The 25,238-nt window shown below is 43.0% G+C and overlaps 2 protein-coding genes and 1 pseudogene across 2 annotated transcripts in view; 1 reads left to right on the plus strand and 2 right to left on the minus strand.

Annotated features, from left to right (window-relative positions):
* The window catches only part of CKAP2L (cytoskeleton associated protein 2 like), a 30,772-nt gene extending 28,589 nt beyond the window's left edge, over window positions 1–2,183 (minus strand). The window contains exons 1-2 of the mRNA XM_060027699.1: window positions 2,149–2,183; window positions 199–265 (exon numbers count right to left, since the gene is read on the minus strand). Coding sequence (XP_059883682.1) covers window positions 199–265; window positions 2,149–2,179 — 98 coding nt within the window. The 5' untranslated portion in view covers window positions 2,180–2,183. The remainder of the gene's footprint in view (window positions 1–198; window positions 266–2,148) is intronic.
* Window positions 2,184–7,751: 5,568 nt separating this feature from the next.
* On the minus strand, window positions 7,752–18,908 carry IL1A (interleukin 1 alpha). Its single transcript, XM_060027701.1, has 6 exons — window positions 18,624–18,908; window positions 17,238–17,286; window positions 15,681–15,903; window positions 13,146–13,319; window positions 10,983–11,104; window positions 7,752–8,694 (listed from the first exon to the last, which is right to left on the minus strand). The coding sequence occupies exons 1-6, from the start codon at window positions 18,668–18,670 to the stop codon at window positions 8,512–8,514; spliced, it is 798 nt and encodes a 265-aa protein (XP_059883684.1). The 5' UTR covers window positions 18,671–18,908; the 3' UTR covers window positions 7,752–8,511.
* Window positions 18,909–24,339: 5,431 nt separating this feature from the next.
* Window positions 24,340–24,942, plus strand: LOC132435594 (5'-deoxynucleotidase HDDC2 pseudogene; annotated as a pseudogene).
* The last annotated feature ends 296 nt before the right edge of the window (window positions 24,943–25,238 follow it).

Here is a 25,238-nt window from a genome sequence, read left to right on the forward strand (position 1 = left end):
GAGACTGTCACAGTAGTAATGCTTAAATCTTTGCCAACATCTTTGTCATGGCTTGCCTGGAAATGCCCTTTTTGAATAATCATAGGATCCCAAGGCAAGTCTGAGTAGACTGCAAACAAAAGGGCTATGTTTTGAAAAGGCTTTAAGTTGCTATTAGCAACCAGGGCAAACGTGCATAACCGCGGGAGACAAACTCACTTGGCGTTTTGGCACTTCAGTTTTCCCTTGGCCGCTAGGTACTCCTGGAGCTTTCTCTGCCGCTCTTCTGCAAAACAGGCGAGCAAACAAACGCGTGAGATTCTAACCAGTTCATTTATATTCTAAAAGATGACACCTCTCTGTAATGATTCTGGCTTTGGACCATAAAGCTATAAAGTCCCTAGCCCTACAAATGGGCCTCCAGGTTAACACTAACATCAACAATATCATTTATATGCCACGTACAAAGGTCGTCACACACACTTCCTTTCGTCTGCACTACAATCCTATGAAGTATTTTACAGTCCGAAATTTAAAGAGGATAAATGATATGCCCAAAGTTACCCAGATAACATGTGGCTAAGCCAGGATTTGAAACCAGGTTTATCCAAACCCAAAGCCCTTGCTCGCAGCCACTGTTCTCAGCTCCAACACATCAAGCTTTGCTTGAAGAGATTCTGTTACTGGCCCATCTAAGCTGGCAAGCCCGGGCCTTGTTTTATTAATCCCTTCTGACAGGGATGATGACTTTTGGCCCCAAACCTTTACACGGTTTCCTTTGGTACTAAGGACAAAATAGGCCAGGTTAGGGGGTTCATGGCAAACATCTATCCACATGGTGACTTTCTAAGCAAGGCATCTGTGAGGGAATGAAAAGTCAGTATTTCCATCTTCAAGAAGTTTCAATCTAGTAGTGGAGATAAAATAAACACAATAATAATTACAATATAAGGCAAAATCTAAATGCCATAAAATAGGGTCAAAGAAAGAACTATGGGAGTCCAGAGGCAGAGACTCAGTGAGGGGACTGGGTGGTTGGAAAAGGCTAAAATTCAGTAATGGTTTAAAAAAAAAAAAAAAAAGCTATAGGGGTGCAAAACAACTCAACCTCATTTAAACTGAGTTGCCCTGTGTTTTTTGGGGTTTTTTTGTTTTTCGTTTTTGGAGTATAATTGCCTTACAATGTTGTGTTAGCTTCTGCCGCAGAGCCAAGTGAATCAGCCATTCGCATACACACATCCCCTCCCTCTTGGGCAGCCCCCCCCATCCCACCCAACTAGGCCATCACAGAGCAGGAGCTATCTATTTTCCACGTGGTAGTGTATTTATGCCCTGTATTTTGATATCTGGCTCTGATGCATCCCTAGGAGACAGCTGTGTCAAGAGGACTGTTGGAGACTGAGAGACGGGGCTGGAATCCCAGCTCTGTGACTTCTAGCAAGTTACCAAACCTTGCTGCTGCTGAGCCTTTAAAATGCGGCAGAAATGCCCATCTTGAAAGGCTGCTGTGTAAAGTGCCTAAACAGTCAACATGCATTACTACCGAAACCAACAAAACACTATACGCATTTTGGAGCAGGTGGCAGGCACCTGAGCAGGAGTATGCTGAAAGTCAGCAAAGGGCTCCAGGCACATCTAAGAGGTCGGGGAGCCCTTCAGCCTCCGCGCACGTTTAACCCATCAGCTTCCACCAGGGCGCGCAGGCTTGCGAGGAGATGAGCTCCGCGTCGGGGTGAGACCCTCCTTGACAGCTGTCACTACTCGGGCGGCCGGCGCTGCCCCGAGGGCCACACCCGGGCTCCGCCTGGAGCCAAATATGGGCCGCAGGAGCGCCTAGCTTCCTACTGACTGTGCCACCCCGGGCAAGGGGCCTCAGGTTCTTTACCCAAACGAGGTGACAATGACAGCTTCTTGCAGAGCTGCTGCGGGAGTCACTGGGAAGATGCCTGGGAGGCACATGGCCCCGCGCACACCCTCCCCGACCCCCGGCCCCGACTTCTCACCGGGGCCTAGGGCCTGGGCTCGGGTCAGCGCCCCCTAGACCGGAAACGCCGACGGAGGGGCAGAGGCAGGCAGGCGAGCGGACCAGCCACTTCCGCCTAAAGGACTCACTCGGGGGCCTCCCTTCGTCCCCGGCCGTAAGACACAGCGGCTCGAAGTCATACTCACCCGCGGCGGCGGAGGGCCCCGGCTGCACCATGACTCCCCAGCTACAGTTCCTCTTCAAAAGGCCGCGCCTGCAGTCAAGGCCGGCGCGTCGGGCGTGCGCCCACTCTCATTGGCTCCCGTTGTTTTGAAACCCGCCAGTCGGAAGCAGGGGAGGGCGGGACAAAAGGAAATAGACGCGTTGTGGTTGGCTCTGCCAGTCAAATCACCCAGGGGGCCCTTTGATTGGAAGAACGTACAGTTGAACGGGCAGTCGGCACTGAGGGCGGCTGGTTAAGTGGGAGAAGCCCCGCTTTTAAGGATGCGGTTTCTGGGCCGTTGTGCTGTCACTTACGCTGAAGGCAGCGGGGATGGGCGATGGGGGAGCCCCCGGGCCCCATAGACAACGCCTCCCCAGCCCCCTTAGATGCTAAGGTTCACATAAAAATAAGATAAAACCAAAATGATGAATTTGGCGACTCCACATGAGTGTACATCTCCACTTGTTATGGGTCTCTGAAGCTAAAGGATCTTAGTTTTTAGTACTGCAGCGTGTCTCCTTTTATGTTTTTCAGTGTGCTAAGATATACAAAACAAAGTTTACCATTTAAGCCATTTTTAAGTGTACAGTTCAGTGTCATTATGTTCATTTACAATGCTGTACAATCATCACCACCGTAAAAAATCAAACATGTACCTCAAATAGAGTAGGGAGATCAGAAGGGGGAGTTCTCATATTCTGCGACCACAGGGAGCCCAGTCATAAGAAGAAAGACTCCTGCTTCCTGGCAAGGACTCGCCAATGAAAAGCCAGGGACTCTTTGTTTATTACAGCTCTCCCAACTTCCGTTTCCCCCTCTGTAAAAGCCTTTTCCTTCCCTCGACTTCAGTGTGGCTCGTCATGGTTGCAGATCCCAAATTGCAATTCTCTGCTGACCCTGAATAAACCCATCACTGCTGGGAAACTATCTGGCAGTCTATTTCAGGTCAACACCATCATCTGTCTCCTGAGCTTTCGCATCCTCCTAAACAGAAACTCTATACCCATTAAACACTAACTCCCTGTTGCCTTCTCCCCCCAGGCCCTGGCAACCACCATTCTACTTTCTGTCTGTGATTTTGACTACTCTGGGAACCTCATTTAAGAGGAATCATACAGTATTTGCCTTTTTGTGACTGACTCACTTCACTTAGCATTAAGTCCTCAAGGTTCATCCATGTTGTAGCGTATGACAGAATTTCCTTCCTTTCTAAGGCTGAATAATATTCCATTGCATGTATATACTACATTTTGTTCATGCATTCATCTGTCACGGACACTTGGGTTACTTCTACCTTTTGGCTATGGTGAATAATGTTGCTTTGAACATGAGTGTACAATTATCTGTTTGAGCCTCTGCTTTCAATTCTTTGGGTATATAACTTGAAGTGGTATTACTGGATTATGCAGTAACTCTATTTTGAATCTTTTGAGGAACCGCCATACTGTTTTCGGGATGGCCCCTTTTTGATGTATATTTTTGATTAGACCTTATCAGCTGGGTGTATGCCTAACCAAGGAAGGGACAATGGGGGCAGGTCCAGACCTCCTGAGTCCCTAGACACACCTCATTCCTTTTATTTCTGTCCTAAAACTTTTCTTTCAAAAATTTCCCCAGTTTGGCTAGTCCACAGTTTCATGAAGAGGTTTGGGAAATGCTTTTGGCGCTCTATGTGTTAGGGTTCCACTTCCCTAGGTGCCAGAGAGGTGGTGGATAGAGAGGTGGAGCTGTGTGTGGGCCCATTTTTGCCAGGTTTGCTTCACCACTTGGGTGCTCAGCTGGGCATGAAGCCATTGGGGCAGCTCTTCTCTTTGTTTCCAAACAGGGTGTTCAGGAGGGAGCCATGCTGGGGTTTCTGGATTTATATATTTTGACACACTAGTAGTATACAAATATGTTTAAAATAGGACAACTGATAATTATTTAAGTGAAAAACTTGGACTCTTTGTCTAGTGCCATGAATCCTTGCCTAATGGTTAAATCTAGCAGCTGGGCAGAACGTTTTTGGTTAATGAGTAAGAAAGTGGCTCATGTACAGTTTCAGAAAAGTGAAAGGAGTTCTCTTGGTCTTTATAGAATCTTAGTGATCGAATGGGTTGCAGATTGAGAAGTCATCTTGTCCACCACCCAGTGCTAGAGTATTCTGCAGGTCCCATGTGTGCATTGCATCTTTGCAGGAATACTGCTTGGGTCAGGGAGCTGCTTCACCTGTCCTGTTTTTAGACAACTGCTGATTATTATGAAAATTAAAGAAAAAAAAAGAGCTCAAATAAGCCTCTTGCTCATTGATCCTTGTTCTCTGGAGCAACATGGGCTGACTCTGCACCCTTTTCTAAATTCTTTGGATATTTGAAGAACTATTTTGTAGGACACAAAATATGGAAAAAAAGCTAAATAGGTTTAACAATTCTCAACTCATCTAGCAAAGTATCCATCTTGTGGCTTGAATGGCTTCCCGTTGCTCTGAGGCTAAAGTCCTACAACTCCTGCAGGGCCTAGCCTTTGCCTACTTTTACAGCTTCAGCTCATACCACTCTCCCCTTGGTCACTGTAGTTCAGGCACCTTGCAAAAATGTTTGTAACCTATTTTTTATACTCTATGATATACTATGTACAAAATGAAAACATGCTCACCAAATTACAGATGTCACAAAACTAAGAGGAAGAGTCAGTGTATAAAAAAAAAAAATCAGAATCTGGAACAATCTAGAAAGATCTGGGGCCAAATAAAGATTAAAATTGAACAGGGATATATGTAAAGTTTTGAATTTAGGATGAGAACCTATAGGTTTTTGTTGCCTACAAACCCTATATGAATCAACAATGTCACTTGCTTTCAAAAAGCTAATGTCACTTTCTAAAAACAGCATGGTGTCTAAAATTGGAAGGACAAGGTCCCACTCTAAGCTGTGCTGGGCTGGCCGTATCCTGAATAGTATACTAATTTCTGGGTAACAAGTTTTATGAGAGATATTGACAAGCCAACATTGGCCAAGACTCAAGAGGACAATTTTGACAAATGTATATGGTCATGAAACCACCACACAATCAAGGAATAGGTATAGATACAAAAGGATATTTTACATCCAACACAGTACTTACTGTTATCCCGACTATTTCCATCATCCCCCAAAAGTTCAAGTGTAGGTATATGTAAGCATCAGAGGGATGATTTAATTGGGGGGAGGGTTAGGGAAATATCCTTTCCCTTTTCCTTCCATACCTTGGACTTACAGGTGATATGGCTCTATACTCATCAATTTGGAGACTGATGTATAAGACCATATTAAAGAAATAGACTCCAACAAGTTCAGTGCTAGGACTGTTGAAGCTCATCATGGTGACCTTCTCACTGTTTATGCAGCTGGGGAGTAGGGAGTAGGGGATATGCATAGCTGATCCTGTTAGAATAATACTTGAGGCCATTTCTAGAATGATTCAATATTTCACTGTTGAAGACTGAGCAGCTATTATGCTTTTTAAGGTTTCTTGAATTGGTATTGCTTGCTCAGTGTTTTGTATTTCTCTATTTCTTAAAATATTGATACCTAGTCTTACTCTAGCCAGACTCGGGGTATAGAAAACCTAGGAAAGTAATGGCAACTAGAAAGAACAGTGTGAAACAAACAAGAGAACAGGTTTTTTCCTTTTCTCTCTGTTTGTCTGCAGTGCTCTGTATCTGTGTCTGTATTCTGTGGTGCTCAATTAGGCTGAGTTCGGCTGTAAGTAATAGCAAACCAAATGTAAATGATTTAAAATCACAATAATGGGACTTCCCTGGTGGTGCAGTGGTCAAGAATCCACCTGCCAGTGCAGGGGACATGGGTTCGAGCCCTGGTCTGGGAAGATCCCACATGCCCTGGAACAACTAAGCCCGTGCACCACAACTACTGAAGCCCTCATGCCTAGAGCCTGTGCTCTGCAACAAGAGAAGCCACTGCAATGAGAAGCCCGCACACCATAACGAAGAGTAGCCCCCACTCGCCACAACTAGAGAAAGCCCGTGCACAGCAACGAAGACCCGACGCGGCCAAATATAAAAAGAATAAAATCGCAATAATGCTTCTTGTGGTCTTAAAGTCTGGCAGTAAGTAGATTCTTAGTGCAACAATGTCATCAGAAATGCTGACTCTATTTCTCCTTCCATTCTGCCATCCTCAGCGTGTGGCTGTGTCTTCCCAAGTGCAAGTTGGTTAGCACAGTTCCAAGCTCTACATCCTCATAGAACATGTCTCATGCAGGAAGGAAGGAAGAAAAAAAAGACTTTCTTCTACATGGCTCTTTTATCAGAGTAGAAAATCTTTCCCAGAAATTGCCCCCAGCAGACGTCTCATTAGGCAGGACTAACTCAACGTGACTTAGTCATGGGAGGACAGAATGACCATGATTGGCTCAGACCAATTGGACTCATTCTTTGAGTCCAGTTGGTCTAAGCCAATTCAAGACATATTTCCTTCTGAATGAAGTCAGGGTTCTGTCAGTAAGGAAGATGGGGAGATGGTGATTGGGTGGACAACCAACAGTGTTCATCATATTCTTCTCTTCTCTCTCTGATGTCATTTTTAGGATTTTACCTACTAAAAACCTGCTGATGTCTTCCAAGTCTGTATCTAGTTCTAACTTTTCTTGAGTTCCAGACACATCATCATCTGCCCATTGTACATCTGCATCTGGGTGTCCTGCCAGTAGCTCAAGTTACGTGTCTAAAATGGTACTCATTATATTTCATCCTAGAACTCCATATTTTCACCAAAAATACTGATTAAGACACCACTGCTCACCCTCTCTCCAGTAGCAGGAAACTGAGAATCATCTTGGACTACTCCTTCTCCACTACTTCCCACATCTAATTCCAAGTTCTCTTGATTTCAACTTTTTCCAACTCAACATACTTTGTATCTATGCTTTCCGAAAGGATCCATTAGTCCTTAATGTGGCTCTGAATGTGTGAGTTTGTATGGACATATGAACACAAGTGTTGTGTGTAATATGAGCTTTAAATGAACCTGGGAATATTATCATTCTTATGCCTTTTATGCATACTGGCAAGCTAACAAAGGGGAGAGAAAACCCATAAAATCTTGGTATGGTTTTGTAACACTACTTATAGTTATTTACTTTTATTATCTGTTCCTAATTACCATGCTGTAAAATAATGATTAAGACAACATGTAATTATGGGCCAGATTTACTTTTTTCTAAATTATATTCAATCATGATTGATAATAATGTATCAGTTCACATTGTTGATGGTAATGTAACACTACGATTGGATCACAACTTCTAGAACCTAGAAGAAACGTTGCTCATGTTCCAGAAAAGAAAGTTGAGATGACAGTTGTCCTGTGGTTGCCAAAGTTAGGTTCATCCCATTTTAGCTAGTAGGACTTGAGAGCAGGTGAAATTGAATGACACAAGAATGACAAAGGCGGAGGAGTGAAAGAGTTTGGCCAGTTATCAGTTCAAACGAACAAGGTAATTAATACAAATTTATTATCGTAATTACAGAACTCCCAGGTACTAGAATACAGAGCTTCACAGCAATGGAAAAAGCACAACTTGGATCAAAGTGCCTTAGTGCCTGAAACTCATTCAGCCTGGAAAACACTGTCTACTATTGTTGAAGATACATGGGCATACTCAGAGGCTGCAAAGAAGTGCTATAAATATAATAATGTTACAATTATCTTAGAAATAATATTTATAAATATATAAGTGTAATAAATAATAATTTAAAATAATATTGCATCCTTTGCCTTCTTCTTGAGGCTCAGCTTCAAGAAGTGTTTTACTAAAATGAGCTCACGGATTGGCATAAAATACTGTTGAGGCAGGAAGGATATAGCCATCATTCCCTCCATTTTGAAGATGATCAAACTGAGGTCCCAGAAACTTACAGTGTTTGATAAAGGGTCCATCAGCAACTTAAAAGCAGAAGCTAAGCAGTTGGAATGAAATCCTGGGTCCATGGCTTCTCATTCCAAATACTATGGTGGGTATTTCTTAGTATTCTTATGCCTTAGTTAACCCATCTGTAATATGGGTAGAGCTTTTTTGGTAGCCAGAGTCAGTAGCCCTGGCCCTCCCAAGATTGTATGCATCATAATAATTAAAATGATTGGTAATTTGCAAAGCATGGGGTGTTCTTTAAATAACAAGCAACATTATATGTTAGTGTTGGTTCTACTAGACCTTGTGCCCTCTCTTAGAAAGAGAGTAAATATTCATTTAGAGTTACAAAGGCTCAGCACATGCTCAGAGAGTGACTAAGAGTGCAGGATTTGACTCCTTCATGTACATGGTACATACAGATTGTCAACACTTCACAGGTAAGTAGACTCCACAGTCAAAGCTGAAAGTCAATGATAGAGGGCGGGCCCCTTGCCAGGTGCACCAGTTTTTCTCCCTTTGTGGCAAAATACAGCTTGGGATGGGCAACTGATTTGAAGTGTTGCATACTTCCATGGTTGCTCCAGAGGAAGAGGAGATCGGTCTCATCTTTGATGGTTTGGGGTGTCTCAGGCATCTCCTAGGATAAGGAAAACAAAGATCTATTAAAAGAGAAGAGGAAGATGGTAAAAAAAGAACTGATGCTCAATTCCTTGGCGTTTGGTCTTCATGAGATACACAGTACTTTAGGACTATGAGTAGGTAACATGATGATATAGGTTCTTCATTCATTTTTTCATTCAGAAAGCATTTATTACATGCCTGTTAGGTGTATGGCCCCATCTATTCATAATAATTGGTTTCCTCAGTTAACTGGAGAGAAATCCAATGTCATCATGAAGATCGCCAAAGACACTAGTGTCTCACTGTATCCTGACAGGTAGGGCGGAACATTCTTCTTGTCCTGCCTGAACATGGGAATAGAACATTTTGCATCAGATATGAGCACTAAGGACGCTAAGACCTGGAAACCTTTTGACCTCTAAATGTACAAAACATACTTTGGGAAAATAACTTAGAATTTAGACATGTTTATCTCTGTATTTAAGTCAACAACTGAAGACTAAAGAAACCCAAATCTCACACACACACATACACAAAACTTTCCAGACATATTAGAAGCTGAATCCTTTCAATACAATTTTTTGAAAATTGTGATCCCTTTAGACGACACTCCTCTTGTTCCTCTTGCGAGTATGAAAAAAACTTAAGATGCTTCTTCTCTATTCTTTTAATAGAAAAGAACTAAATATCCTTTTGAGGTTTCCTTGGGTTTTTCAATGTCAACAAGGATTTTATTTCTCAAACCTATTTCTCTCCCAGTTTCCCCCTCTTCCTCTTGTTGGTTCTATCTCCAAAATATAACCAGATTCTGTCTCCTTCTTTCCACCTGTCTCACAACTCCCGCCCCCACCCACCCCGACTGTTACTACCACATCTTAATCAGATTTTCTCTATTGCCTCCTTTCTGATCTATTCTCTGAGTTAGAAAATATAAGTAAAGTCAGGATACTTCCCTGTTTGAAGTCCTTTCCTCTATTTATCTTTCCTTTTTTTCAGGGTGTCCCAGCTCCTTGGGTGTCCCTTCTGATCTTTGAAGCTGGCCTTGTAAAGCTCTAGGGCTGGGTGCACTCAGATCCCTCTGTTTGGAATGCCCCCCACCCCCCATGGCATGCTCCCTCCTGGCAGCAGCTCTCATCTCTAGGGAGCTCTGTGTAAAAAGCATGCTCTCATTTTCTCTATCTCAGCGCCCTGTTCATTGGCTTTACAGCATCTTGCACTTTTTGCTGGTTGTTTGGCTCGTCTATTGTCTGTGCCCTTCAGAAGAGTGAGTTCTATAAGGCTTTGGCTCACCACTGTCTACTGAGCTGTTGACACTGCTTGAAAAATAGAAGGCTCTCAATAAACAACGTTTGTTGAATGAATTCACAAATGAAGCTACTGCCCTACTCTATAGACATCACTTTCATCTGACTTGATCCAGGAAGAGAGACACATGCATCCACGTAAATCCTAGTTAGGGTGGGAGCAGGGGTCGGGTTTTACACATTTACTGAATAAGAGTCACCCACTAATCAGTGGAGAAAACATCTGGCTCTAGTTGGCAGGTGTGTGCGTCTGTATGTTTGGAGGGGAATGTGGTAGTAGAGATGAGGCTGGGCTGAGAGAGAAAGCTGGCACCAATGGAGAGAGAGAGACACTGCAGTCAGAAAGCCAGGGTTTGAGCCTTGGCTCCCAGCTTTTGCTTTGTACCCACTGGCAGGTGATTAATCCTCTGTGATCTCAGTGGCTTATTTGACACTCTTGGAGGCAGGCCCCCTGGTACTAAAGCCTACTGTCATGTAGGTCAGATAGTAGATGTCAGTAGAGCTCAAAGAGGGATGGAATAAACAGATGCCCAGGGATGGGAGGTGAATAGGACCAGGCAGGGAAAAGAGAAGGAAGAAGAAGGCAGTTTGCCTTTTATGTCATTTTGCCACCTCCACCTCCACAGATCCTGCCTAGAACTGCCTCTGAATATAGTGGGTAAGAAGTAGGACGGGGGCTTCCCTGGTGGCGCAGTGGTTGAGAGTCCGCCTGCCGATGCAGGGGACACGGGTTCGTGCCCCGGTCCGGGAAGATCCCACATGCCGCGGAGCGGCTGGACCCGTGAGCCATGGCCGCTGAGCCTGCGCGTCCGGAGCCTGTGCTCCGCAACGGGAGGGGCCACAACAGTGAGAGGCCCGCATACCGCCAGAAAAAAAAAAAAAAAAAAGAAGAAGAAGAAAAGAGGACTGTGCCATCCTGCTAGGGGTGTCTGCCTCTTGGGATCATCTACAAATGCATGGGTTGTAAATGAAGGTAAATTGGAGACTGAGAACAACTGACCTTTAGCAATACGGGTTCGCCTTCGTTTTGAGCACAAACAAACAGTTGAGTTTTTGAGATTCTTAGAGTCACAGGAAGTTGAGTATCATCTCCTGATGTATAAGCAGCTATGTCAAATTCCACTGGCAAAGAGAAAAGCCAAAAAAAAAAAAAAAAGTAAATCCATTGTATTTGTGTAAAATCAAGTGTCTATGAAGATGCTGTGTGTGGGCTTCCCTGGTGGCACAGTGATTGGGAATCCGTCTACCAATGCAGGGGACACGGGTTCGAGCCCTGGTCCAGGAGGATCCCACATGCCACAGAGCAATTCAGTCTGTGCGTCACAACTACTGAGCCTGTGCTCTAGAGCCCACGAGCCACAACTACTGAGCTCACGTGCTGCAACTACTGAAGCCCACATGCCTAGAGCCCGTGCTCTGCAGCAAGAGAAGCCACCGCAATAAGAAGCCCGTGCACTGCAACGAAGAGTAGCCCCCGCTCACCGCAAATAGAGAAAGCCCGCACATAGCAACGAAGACCCAATGCAGCCAAAAATAAATAAATAAGAAATAAATTTATATATATATATATAAAAGATGCTCTGTGTGTGTGTGCAGTTCTGTCCCCAACTATGGTGTAAGTACCCGAAGGTCAGGAATGGAATTTATACATCTTTGTATCCTTCACAATGTCTGCCTTATTCACTAGGCAGGTAAATACTTGCTTAATGGCTTTAGAATTTTCTATGTTGAATGAATGCTTGGGGGCTGCATATTTATTGAATCTCTTATAATTATATTAGTGGGATAAGACCCTGGAATTTGTGAAGTCATGAGTAAAATGGAGGGGTTTAGAAGCTGATACACTCATATGTTGCTAAGGATAGTGAAAAGTAGTTCAGTTTTCCTTAGAGAACAATGCTTAATAAGAGCTGTAAAATTATTTATGCCTAGAAATCCAGCATCTGGGATACGTTCCAAGAAATAAGCTCATAGAGAAAGAAATAATTTAAACAAAGACATTTGCAACTGAATTATTTAGAGCAAACCCAAGGCACCAGCATAGCAACATGATTGAATATTCTAGTGCCATTAAAAATGGCAAATACATATACTCTGTCAATATGTGGGAAAATTGTGTGAAATAATATTAAGTAGGAAAACAGAACACAAAATAATTTGTAAATGTCTTAGAGTGGAAAGCGTGTTAGCTGAAATATATCCAATCAGAAAGAGCCCTGCTTGTTTATCACAAAGTAGCCTCTTTGGACCTCTGAAGATAATTTTGTTTACTGATGACATGTCCTTAAGCTAAAATATGTACACCATGGAAATTGGATCGTTGTGACAAAATTTCTTGCATCCTAAATTTCATTCTTCAGAACATATTTGCAGCTTATTGGCTACTTTGCCTCACAATTATGTTATCAGAGATAATGATTCTTGGGCTTCCCTGGTAGTGCAGTGGTTAAGAATCCGCCTGCCAGTGCAGGGGACACGGGTTCGAGCCCTGGTCCAGGAAGATCCCACATGCCACGAAACAACTAAGCCTGTGCACCACAACTACTGAGCTCACGTGCTGCAACTACTGAAGCCCTCACGCCTAGAGCCCGTGCTCCACAACAAGAGAAGCCGCAACAATGAGAAGCCCGAGCACCACAAGGAAAAGAAGCCCCCTGCTCGTCGCAGCTAGAGAAAGCCCGTGTGCAGCAATGAAGTCCCAACACAGCGAAAAAATAAACAAATAAATAAATTTATATATATATATAAAAAGATAATGATTCTTCCTAGTTTGGTGTTATTTGGAAGTTTGATCAGCAGGCTCCTCATTGGCTTCTGAGTAAATTTGCATAAGTCACTGAATATTTCTGAGGCTCCGTTTACTTACCTTTAAAATCAAGGATAAGACTATCTCAGAGAAACAAAGGAGACAGTATCTCAGAAAGCTTTAAACTGCACTTAGAGCTTTCATAGCTAAGACACTTCTCTCTTGTTAAAGCTTCCAGATTTGGCTGAAGTTCCTGTCCTTGCCCAGAATTTTTACGAGGGGTGATGTGCTTCATCTTATTCTAGATAAATCGTGCAAAGCCGGGAATCTAGAGAGGTTTATTCTTTAAAAGCAGAAAGCTTAAAAGAAATACAGAAATAAAAAGGGTGGGGGAAGATGACAGAATTGTCCATTTACCTGCCTCATCCAGATTATTTAATGCAGCAGCCATGAGGTGTTGACCTGACGGATGTAGAACTATACTTTGATGGAGGGCGTCATTCAGGATGTATTGCTGTTGGATGAGCTTGATAAAGTTGTATTTCATGTTGCTCTGGAAGCTGTAATGTGCTGATCTGGGCTTGATGATTTCTAAAACCGTTATCACGAGCTCAGATTAATGTCCAAGTACAAACATAGATGATATACATGCTCTAATACAAGGCATTGAAGGGACATGAAGAATATCCCAGTCTAGGTGAGGAAACTGAGAGAGAAATGAAATCACCCTGTCAGCAGAATTGGTTCTAGAATTATCCCTGTGGTTACTTATTTGTTTCTTTTTAAACTTAGATTTTTCAGGCAATAGTTTTTTTTTTTTTTTTAAAGATTACCTGTACAACTTTTTGGTTGTTTGGAGGTTTGTAAGGAACCAGGAAGACTCCTTGTATATTCTCCACCTATATTTTCAAATGAATGCACTCTGAGAAAAAAATGAATCCACTAGGAATTTTATATGTCACTGAGGTGCAGGTCTAAATGTCTGCCACCTTTTTTTTTTTTTAAATCTTTATTGGAGTATAATTGCTGTACAATGGTGTGTCAGTTTCTGCTTTATAACAAAGTAAATCAGCTATACATATACATATATCCCCATATCTCCTCCCTCTTGCATCTCTCTCCCACCCTCCCTATCCCACCCCTCTAGGTGGTCACAAAGCACCGAGCTGATCTCCCTGTGCTATGCGGCTGCTTCCCACTAGCTATCTATTTCACATTTGGTAGTGTATATAGGTCCATGCCTCTCTCTCACTTCGTCCCATCTTACCTTTCCCCCTCCCTGTGTCCTCAAGTCCATTCTCTACGTCTGCGTCTTTATTCCTGTCTTGCCCCAGGTTCTTCAGAACCATTTTTTTTTTTTTTAGATTCCACATATATGTGTTAGCATACGGTATTTGTTTTTCTCTTTCTGACTTCACTCTGTATGACAGACTCTAGGTCCATCCACCTCACTACAAATAACTCAATTTCGTTTCTTTTTATGGCTGAGTAATATTCCATTGTATATCTGTGCCACATCTTCTTTATCCATTCATCTGTCGATGGACACTTAGGTTGCTTCTGTGTCCTGGCTATTATAAATAGAGCTGCAGTGAACATTGTGGTACATGCCTCTTTTTGACTTATGGTTTTCTCAGGGTATATGCCCAGTAGTGGGATTGCTGGGTCATATGGTAGTTCTAGTTTTAGTTTTTTAAGGAACCTCCATACTGTTCTCCATAGTCTGCCACCTTTCTTTTTATTTTTTGAAAAAAATTTTTTTATTTTGTTTTTTCTATCTACCACCTTTCTGAACAGGGGTATATGTCAACAGCTTCACAAATCCTCATGGCTCTGAATAATTCTACTTCCAGGAATATTTTATTCTAAGTAAATAAATGATAGAAACGAAGATTTATTGATATGGCTCTTCATTGTCACATTACTTATAATGGTAAAAAACTGGAGCTCTAAAATGTCTTTTATTTATTGACAAATGAAAAAAGTTGGATATTCAATCGTATGTAATTGACCTAATAATGTTTAACATGTATATTCCTGTGTGTGCAGGCACATAGAAGACTTTAAGGAAGGTAACATAGTGCTGGCAGTGGTAAACCCTGAGGGGTAGTATGCGTATGCGTGGTTTTAATTTTCATTCTTGTATTTTCCAATTTTCTAGGTGAACGTGTTAATATTTAGCTGTTACTTTAAAAATATTAGGTTTATATCTCATGTGGAGGCTTGTATAGTGGAGGCATGGGAGAAAAATCATGACTTCTATAGTCAGATAGAACAGATTTGGTTTGACACTTTACTACTTAACACACTGTGAGATTTTGGGCAGGTCACTATCTCACTGAGCTTACTTTCCTCATATATAAAACAAGAATGTAGGATTGTTGTGAAGGTTAGAGATAATGCAGCCATTAGTAAGTTAGTAGTGTCAGTAGTATTAACAAAATAGTAGTAGTAATAATGCTAATGATAGCTAACATTTTTTAGGTATTTTCTACGTGCCAGGCATTATTTTAGTCCAGAAGCTTGCAAGTATCGACTCATTTAATCTTCACAACAGTTAGGGGATTACCCCCATTTTACAGTAGAGGAAACTGAAGTACAGAAAGGTTAAGTAACTTGCCCAAGGAGACATAATTAGTATGTGGAGGAGCATAACTTCCACAGTGGAAGTCACCCACTAACAGTATATAACTGCTTTCTGTCGAAAGGCGCAAAGTCACATGACCTTAAGAATATGGCCACGAAGTGAGCCTGTGAGCAGGTATGCTAAACTCAAGCCACTGCTGACCTCTTCCCACTGGAGAAGGCTAAAAATTAATTTTCCTTTCTTATAGTTACAGACGAATGGTTGGTTGCCCTCTTGTTACTCAAGGTTTTATTTTTCCCTGTACTCTGCTGTCCCCATTTGCTTAAAAGTAGAAAACAAAGATATTATTGCACTTGACCCCTTACCTTCTTCTGTATCATTGGCAATGTCTTCCAGGTCATCGTCGGTGAGGAACTGATTTAAACTCAACCATCTGTTCTTCAGAATCTTCCTGTTGGCTGCCACCATCATCACATTTTCCTTGAAGGTAAGCTTGGATGTCTTAGAGGTTTCAGGGGTATTCAGAGACATATATTTATCTATGCAGTCCTGATGAAGTGGTTCATAGCTTGCATCATAGAAGGACTTCTGTGAGGAAGGAAAGTGAAAACTGAAAAGCTGCCCATGGCCATAGAATGAGACTCCTTTATAATAGGAGTTTTATTCAACAGACTTAGAGAGAAGGATGTCCATTTTGGTCTCGGGTAACCCATGTTTCATCAGTCTTTCCCTCCTTCCTCCTTTCCTCCTTTCCTTTCTCCTTCCTCCTTTCCTTTTCCTCTGCCTCCTTCCTCTTTACCCACTTCCTCCCATCCCTCCTTTGAGGATTTCCCTGAAAAGATGTGATCTCTGGGAAGGTCTTTGTCATCCAACCACAGACTCAAAAATGAGATCTTGTTATACTTAGTGAAGTAAGTCAGAGAAAGACAAATACTATATGATATCACTTACATGTGGAATCTAAAAAATAATACAAATGAACCTATATACAAAACAGAAAAAGACTCACAGACGTAGAAAACAAACTTATGGTTACCAAAGGGGAGATGTAAGGGGGGAGGGGCAAATTAGGGATATGGGATTAAGAGATACACACTACTATACATAAAATAGATAAGCAACAAGGATTTACTGTATAACACAGGAAATTATATTCAATATCTTGTAATAACCTATATCAGAAAAAAAAACGGTATCACTATGCTCTCCTCCTGAAACTAACACAATATTGTAAATCAACTATATTTCAGTAAAAAAAATGACATGTTGTAATGAAACAGGTCTACAAGTGATCTTAGTGAGTGGTAGCCTTCTAGTCAGTTCCCCCTCAGGAGGTCAAACACCTACTTGACAATGCTTAAATATTTTAGAAATACTCCCCTAGGTATAGCTTTTAGAACTAGTACCAAAGACACACAAAGCAGTACCTATTTGTGGTCTCCTAACCAAATAACACAGCATGTGAACGGCTGCAGATTTTTTACTTTCAACTGGTCTGCTTCTTCCACCTCAGCTTCATGGGCTATTACACTTAGAGGGCTATCTCTAATCTCTGGAGCTGGTGTTAGAGAAGGTGTCAACAACACGTCACTTAAGGAGACAGAACCCTGGTGAAGTGGCCCAAAGGGGCTGTCCCAGGATGGCAAAACCAACATTCTGATTGAAGGCTGACCCAGAAGACTCCATTCTTGGAGTTTCAGGTGAGTTCTGCTCTGTTCTGGGAAAATCTGGTGACCATGAATGATGCCATCAACTGTTAGTGCAAAGAGGCAGTTGGTCTCACTTATAATGAAAAAATGCATGTCTCTGGACTTCTAGTGAAGGTAAAACAGAAGCATCTAAGATTCAAGCCATTGTTATACTAGTGGAGAAAATACTGCATAAACACAGCAATCTTATAAGAATTACAGTCATATGCTTACCTGATTCAGAGACAGATGGTCAATTTCGGAACTGTATTCTTCATTTTCACTGTTAAACAAGAGGATGAGAATTTAATTCTGTTTGTTATATCACTACAGTCACTGGGCAACATATTTTAATAACTATATTAGCTTTGGGTAACACACACACACACACACACACACACACACACACGGCCATTACTGTCATCTTTGAAAATTAAGGGCCTCTGTGCATACACACGCACACAGTAATTTGTACTTGATAATTTGGAATTAGTAATCATCGGGCCAGGCCTTGAACTCTACCTGCTCTCTACCTATAAAAACGAGACTTGGCTAACCAATTGAAGAGTTGTAATCGAATTTCGGGGAAAAATTTTAAGCTCCTCAAGAGAGAAGAAACACTTTTGAAGCACCTCATTTAAATTTGAACCAAATGGGTTATACGTTACACTTTGCTTTCATGTATTTACTAAAACAGATTTAATCATTTATACTTTGCCAAATATCCAGGCAACATTTCCGTAGTCTAGTTTGTGGTTAGTGTATCTTAATAGGTAATGGGAATACCATGTTGGCTTAAAGTGTTACACAATTTTAACTTTTTATTCATTATCTTTCTCCTGTGTCTGAATGAGATTGACCGTGTATGTTTCACATGCTCAAATTGCTGTGAAGCCATTTCCTATTCCAGATTGAGATCAAGAAGTTTTCCTGAGAAAGGTTTCTCTTTCTGACAATCCATTAAAACTCCTTACTGTATCAGGGCATGTGAACCAGACAGAAGCTGTGTCTAAGTAGATGTTGAAAACCACTAGGACTCAGCAGCCCTTAAAAGTGATCTTTCGGGCTTCCCTGGTGGCGCAGTGGTTGAGAATCTGCCTGCTAATGCAGGGCACACGGGTTCGAGCCCTGGTCTGGGAAGATCCCACATGCCGCGGAGCAACTGGGCCCGTGGGCCACAACTACTGAGCTTGCGCGTCTGGAGCCTGTGCTCCGCAACAAGAGAGGCCGTGATAGCGAGAGGCCCGTGCACGGCGATGAAGAATGGCCCCCTCGCACAGAAACGAAGACCCAACACAGCAAAACTAAATAAATAAATTAATAAACTCCTACCCCCAACATCTAAAAAAAACAAAAAACCAACCTGATTAAAAAATGGGCAGAAGACCTGAATAGACTTTTTTTTTTTTTTTAAAAAAAATGATCTTTCTAGAATGGCTGCCTCCTTGTCAATTTCACCTCAGTTTAAATTCTGGGTTCTGTTTCCCTGGGTCTTCACTGAACCTGCCCTGACTTCAGAGGTAGGACACATCTTTACAGCCTCTGCGGGTCTGGCCCAGCTGGATTCTAATGTACCTTGATCCCCTCATTAAATCACAAGAGACAGAAGCTCTTTCCTACCTGTAACAGTTCTTCAGGTCTTCAAAGAGGTCGGGGACTTTGGCCATCTTCACTTCTGCAACAGAGAACACCAGTAGCTGTCAGTCCTGCCAGCCTCTGAACCAGATGCCAGCAACGAGAACCACCTCCCCTTTGTGTTTCTTGAGACATTTAATGAATGACTTAGCTCACACTCAGCATTCTTCTTTTCACTCCCTTGAATTATTTGCATATGTATCTGCCTCCTCTGCTACACAGTAAACTTCTTTTAGAATCTTGGTAACCCTTATGTGTCCAACCCAACGCACCACACATGGTAGGCATTCAATGAAAGTTTGAATAAGTAGAAAACAAGAAACAGAAAACCCCCAACAAGGATGAGATATTTACCTTACACAGATGCAAGAGAGAGGCAGCGTTAGAAATTCCCAGTTTTCTCCTAACAGTTTTTGGTTGTAGAGATTCCCTTCAAGGAAAGCCCTGGCTGCACTCTCCAATGCCCTCATATGTAACCAGTTCCTCTGTCCCTCAATTTCCCACCAGTAGAGAGAAGCATTTTCTGAAATCTGACTGTGATAATAACTCACACACCAAACCAGAGAGGGATGGGAAAGGAAGGAAGAGGCTTTAGCTTCAGAGGAGGCAGTTTGAGAGATCACAGCCAAGGAGAAAAACAAAAAAAATGTGTTAATATCCAAAGATGTGATAAGGACTTTACCTTTGCTGACTCCAGCGAGCGACAGTGAAATGACTTGCTCTCTTTCCGTGTGGAGACTGTAGCCCCAGTCAGCTTTCTTCGCCTTTTGTCTGCTCTGGAGTGGGCGTGGCCATGATTGCACCACTGGAAATTCACAGGGAAAAATTCTGCTTTGTATTTTTTTAAGTTCATTCAACCTTATACTGGCCAAAATAATGACAAACCATATACTTGATCATAGTGTTTGCAGAGATTCCAGGAGTTTCTGACTTGGTTCATTTATTTATTGCTTTGCTCTAAACAGTGATAAACATGTAGTCTTAGAAAAAGGGAAGAAGAACAGGAAACTTAAGTTTCTAAAAATATTTGGTGGGGGATGGAGGGAGAACTCCTAAAAGCAGAATTGTAGATGGTTAGAGTTGGAGGGGCGCTTAGGAGTTGTAGTTTGTGTTTTGGCTTAATTTGCTTATTGCGCCCCAGGGCTGAGTATGAATTGATGGAATACTTGGAAGTCCCCCGGCAGCTAAGGGGTGGCTCTTGAGAGAAGATGGTCCATCTTTTCTGAAGAGGGAGGTCTGCTTGAGTAGGCATCCATCACTCGAGTATGGGGTGACCACTTCTCCGTTAGGGCAGGGTAGAGGAGAGAAAAATCATAGTCAACCACAGAAGTCAATCCTTTTACTCCTCTGAATACTGTCAATCCATTTCAGACAGAAGTGACAGAGCTTTAGGAGAAAACTCTTTTCCTGGCCATGTTTGGCTTCTACCAGAGCCCAGAGAGAAGCATGGTCTTCTCTAGGATAAACCCAAGGTGTGTGAGGATAGCTGCAGACTCAGGGAGGTATGGACAAGGCTAGAAGCCAGTGGCTGGATTCAAGAATGGAGATCGGGGGACTTCCCTGGTGGTGCATTGGTTAAGACTCCACGCTTCCACTGCAGGGGCCTGGATTCCATCCCCGGTCGGGGAGCTAAGATCATGCATGCTGCGTGGCACGGTCAAAAATAAAAGAAGAATGGAGATTGAGAAAGGAAGGGACTCAGGGACTCTTATACACGACCCTGATTCAGTGTTACCTGGCTGTTATCATCAAAGACTTTTTCAGTATACTGAGGCTGGCCCAGTTCAGGTGGCAGAACGCCAGACTCTTAGCAGATAAATGTTTCAGGTTTCCTGGTTGGAGTTTAAGCCATATAATTTAAAATAAAGGAAATGGATGGGAAAAGAGGGTAGAGGAGGAATATAAAAAGTAAAGAGAGGAAGGCAAGACACCACAATGCAACATGATATTAAAAAACAAAAAAGCTCAGAAGGGCTAGGAGTAAAGTGGTTTGGTGTGAGTTGAGTAAAGTACGCTGTGTGGGCCTTGTTTGACATAAATCATGAGGTTGGTTAGGTGATCATTAAGGTCTGTCCTAGGTGCAAAATCTCTGGTACTGATTCTATTGTCCAGTTCAGTTCCTTCTGCTCACAGACCTGGTGTTATAATAGTTATAAATAAGAACCACAGGAATAACTGGCATCCTGGATGCAGGCAATGTAGATGGAGGACCAGACTGGGACGAGCTTGGGTGTCTCAGGATGGATCCTTTCGTGAAAGGTTTTGGCAGTCGGTGCTTCTCTTTCAGGCGACACAGAAATATTAACACTCGTTACCCCCTCTGCCTCCTACGGATCTCGTGAAGACTATTACTAAGAAACAACTGCAAAGCACATCGTGAACGTGGGCTGCTATGGAGATGCAATTAAACAAAAATAATAACAGCGCTAACGATGGCTTCTGTCACTTGGGACCCTGTAGAGTCATCATTGTAATGCCTTAGTTCACTGAAGATAATATAGTTCTTACGAAAATAATGACTTGAAACTTCAACAGGGAGGACATTTTCAGGTGAAGGCCTCCACTGAAACCTAGGGTGGGTTCAGTTTCTGGGAGGAATACATACCACCTCTTTGGTAATCCAGGAAAATACCCTTGGTTCCACCATCAGTGGCAACACCCATCCTGGCCCATGTCACATCTCTGTCATAGAAAATTGCTCAAATGTGGTTGCTGAATTTCTCAAGGAGGGTCTGAACTGATTTTCTAGCCAATCAACTCAGGTTGTGTCTCACTTAACTTTTTCCTGGACATGACCTTTTTGGAAACTGGTTTTTAAAGGAAGAACAAAAATGTGGGTGAGGTTTAGAGAGTGAGGAGTCCTTGCTTTGTTTTGGGGAACGTGCTTTTCTGTGAGTGTGAACAAAGCTTGACTTGCAAGTAATTCTCAACACCACACCATCTCTTTCTAGGAAACAGAGAGAGGAACATACTGGAGCCCCAAGTGTGTTTGTGGGTTGTCCTGTGACTGGGAATTTGGGTGGTTTCCTGTATCCACTTCTTGACTCCGGGGAGGCCTCAAAAATCCTTCTTTAGTCCTTTTAATCTAAATCATTCAGAAAAAAGTTCTTGTGCCCTTATTCTGTGCCAGGGGTTTTGCTGGGCGTCAGTATTTTTCTTTCATGATTCACAAAATTAGACAGGTATTGGGACTTCCCTGGTGGCACAGGGATTAAGAATCCGCCTGCCAATGCAGGGGACACAGGTTCGAGCCCTGGTCCGGGAAGATCTCACATGCCGCTGGGCGACTAAGCCCGTGCGCCACAACTACCAAGTCTGGGCTCTAGAGCCCGCGAGCCACAACTACTTAGCCCGCGTGCCTAGAGTCCGTGCTCTGCTACAAGAGAAGCCACCACAAATGAGAAGCCCACGCACTGCAACGAAGAGTAGACCCAGCTCGCCACAACCAGAGAAAGCCTGCACGCAGCAACAAAGACCCGATGCAGCCAAAAATAAATAAAATTAAATCTTAAAAAAAAAATTATAGGGCTTCCCTGGTGGCGTAGTGGTTGAGAGTCCGCCTGCCGATGCAGGGGACATGGGTTCGTGTCCTGGTCCGGGAGGATCCCGCATGCCGCGGAGCGGCTGGGCCCATGAGTCATGGCCTCTGAGCCTGCGCGTCCGGAGCCTGTGCTCCGCAGCGGGAGAGGCCACAACAGTGAGAGGCCCGCGTACCGCAAAACAAAAATAAGTAAATAAAAAATGCTATAGGTATGCAGGATGAGAGGATGTAGTATTTTGGTAGGTGATTGGATACGCTTTATGAGCTTGGAGGCTGTGGGTCTAACAGTCACGGTGGTGCTTTTCACTTGAAAACTGCTTTACATAGTTCACAAAGAACTCTCACCCGCACTGTCTCACTGGCTCCTCACTTTACCTATGAGAGACAGTGATTACCATGCCCTTTCACAGCTGAGGACACTTGAAGAGGTTAAGTGACCAACCTATGGTCGCTAAACTGCCAGAGCCAGCACTTGACCTCGGGTTTCTGATTCCAAGTCCAAGCTTCTCTTTCCACTGCATATAGATGTGCCAGTCTCTTATCACCACCAACGCCAAGTGACAGAGCTGAAACTGATTGTCCTTAAAGGTCTTTCCTGCCTCAAACAGCCTATCATTCAGTGATTCTAAGGTTCTTTGTAAAAAAAAAATAAAAAATAAAAAAAAGAAATGGTTTGAAATAGCTTTCCTCTCTTCTTCTATGAAATCTCACTTTTTTCTTTGGAAATACAGGAAAGGGGTGAAGGCAATCAGCGTAATTGAGTACATGATCGTGGTGGAGTCTGAATGGGGACTTTGGTGATGCTCTTGTCATTGTATCACGAAGACAGGAATCATCTGTAAACATCTTGGGAACCAACTTTAAAATCATTGCATGTAGTTGGATGTGACAGGGTGAAAGAGTGCTTGATTGAAGGGAGATAATCAAAACTGTGAGGTCGGTATTCTTATCACATTTATAGAAGAGGAAACCTAGGTCCAGGGAGGTGGAGCAATCTGTCTAAGATCGCAAGGTAACCAAGTTGCCGAAATGGAATTCAGATTCCAGAGTCGAGGCTCAGTCAACCACCAGGGATTCTCTTTTTCTTAGTGGGTGACCTCTTTCTTTCTTTTGCTCTTGTTAATCTCTAATTTCTTCTGCTTTGTCTTGTTAGTCTTTTGAAGGGCCTAGAACGATATGTTGGAGAAGGATGCACCTCAGACACTATGTAGATTAAACACTTCCTAAAAGAGAAAGTAGGCTCAGAGAAGGGGGAGCGTCAGTGTCCCGAGGTCACATGGAGAGTTCATGATGAGAGTGGGAAAGAAAAATGAAAACTCGCTGTTTCTTGATTTCTAGTTCAAAATATCCCACTACCTAGTGACACTGGCTCTGTAGTAAAGAAAGGGAAGGTGAAGATATAATCTCTCCATGGCTCCTCATTAGTAAGTAAAAAAGGAGTTAAAAAAATGAAACCCTATTCAGTGAGCGAAACCAGCTATGGTCTCTGCTCTCCTGGAAGCTGACACCAAAGTGCTCATCAATAATCCCCTATATGAGTAGATATGTACAAACTGAGATAAAAGTGTTGTGAGGACATTGAACAGAGGAGCTAGTCTGAGATCGGGAGTGGGTAGTTCAATGGGAAGGGAAGAGGGAACGTTCCAGGCAGAGAAAAAGTCATGGGGGTCAAATGATGACATGAAAGCAGGGCATTGAGGCTGGAGCCCAGAGTTGAGGGGAGTTGAGAAGGTGGTGAGATGAGGGGGGGAAGGGAGGCAAGAGCCAGCCGGGCAGCGCCTTGTGTCGACCCCACTAAGGTCTTTACGCATTTAATATTGGGTAAACTTTGGGCAAGTGCTCTGGGAACTCGGAGAGCATAGAGATGGCTGTGGCTTGGAGCAGATGGAGAAATTCAAGTTGACAGGGTGAGGAAGGGACAGTTTCCTGGTCAGCCAGCAAATCCCCATTTAGCTGTGATCCCCTGTCTTCCCCTAAGCTTGTTTGTTCCCTGATGTATGTGCTTTTATTGTTTCTAAATTCTCTTTCTTTCTTCTCTTGAGATGGTGGTAAATAGAGCTGTGCCCCCTCTTTGCCTTCTCCATTGGCTCTGTGTCCTTTTTTCTCTCTTTCACAGACACACTTTAAAAATCATAGTTCACTGTTGGGTTGGGTAGCCGCATGGCTGCGCCCATCTCGGGCCACGGGGCCTAGAACCTGCTGCAGTTCCTGCGGCTGGTGGGACAGCTCAAGAGAGTCCCATGTACTGGCTGGGCATACAGAAATGTCCAGAAGCCAGAGAGCATATCAGGTCACATGTATAGGATGGCAATTATGGCTCTGGTGACCAAAGATGAACATCTTAACAAAGACCGATGTGTACGCCTAGCCCTGGTTCATGATTTGACAGAATGCATCGCTGGGGACATAGCACCAGCAGATAACATCCCCAAAGAGGAAAAACATAGGCGAGAAGAGGAAGCTATGAAGCAGCTAACCCAGCTACTCCCAGAGGATCTCAGAAAAGAGCTCTATGAACTTTGGAAAGAATATGAGACCCAATCTAGTGCAGAAGTTAAATCTGTGAAGCAGCTGGACCAATGTGAAATGATTCTTCAGGCATCTGAATATGAAGACCTTGAGAACAAACCTGGGAGACTGCAGGACTTCTACAAGTCCACAGCAGGAAAATTCAGTCACCCTGAGATAGCCCAGATGGTTTCTGAACTCGAGGCAGAAAGAAACGCTCACATAGCTGCCGCCGCCAGCGAGCCACACTCGTGAGATGCACTCCTGTAACAAACATTTTATTTTTCTGTTTCATGGTATTGTGTTTTGCCACTGTTGGTCTGTTGATTCCCCAGATGTGAGTCTGTTTATTTTCAATTGCCTGGACTCCAGCAAGAAACATGATACAATTTGGACAGTAAAAGAAGCTACAGAACAGGGTGTGGTCCTGAAAATACCATGGATGAAGACTTGGAGGGTGGGGAACTTTTTATGAACTGAATAAATAAATTTTTAAAACCTTAAAAAAAAATCCTAGTTCATCAGAAAGCTTCCTGTGTGGCACAGTCATG

Source organism: Delphinus delphis, chromosome 12, assembly GCF_949987515.2.
Source record: "Delphinus delphis chromosome 12, mDelDel1.2, whole genome shotgun sequence".
Lineage (NCBI taxonomy): Eukaryota > Metazoa > Chordata > Mammalia > Artiodactyla > Delphinidae > Delphinus > Delphinus delphis.

What these genes read in the sequence shown, in the direction of transcription:
- IL1A (XM_060027701.1), bottom strand. Translation starts at nt 18,670, where the DNA reads ATGGCCAAAGTCCCCGACCTCTTTGAAGACCTGAAGAACTGTTACAG. An exon ending in GACCTGAAGAACTGTTACAG is followed by an intron (nt 17,287 to 18,623) that starts GTAGGAAAGAGC and finishes CTTGTTTAACAG; the next exon opens with TGAAAATGAAGAATACAGTT. An exon ending in AAATAATCTGGATGAGGCAG is followed by an intron (nt 11,105 to 13,145) that starts GTAAATGGACAA and finishes TCTCTTTGCCAG; the next exon opens with TGGAATTTGACATAGCTGCT.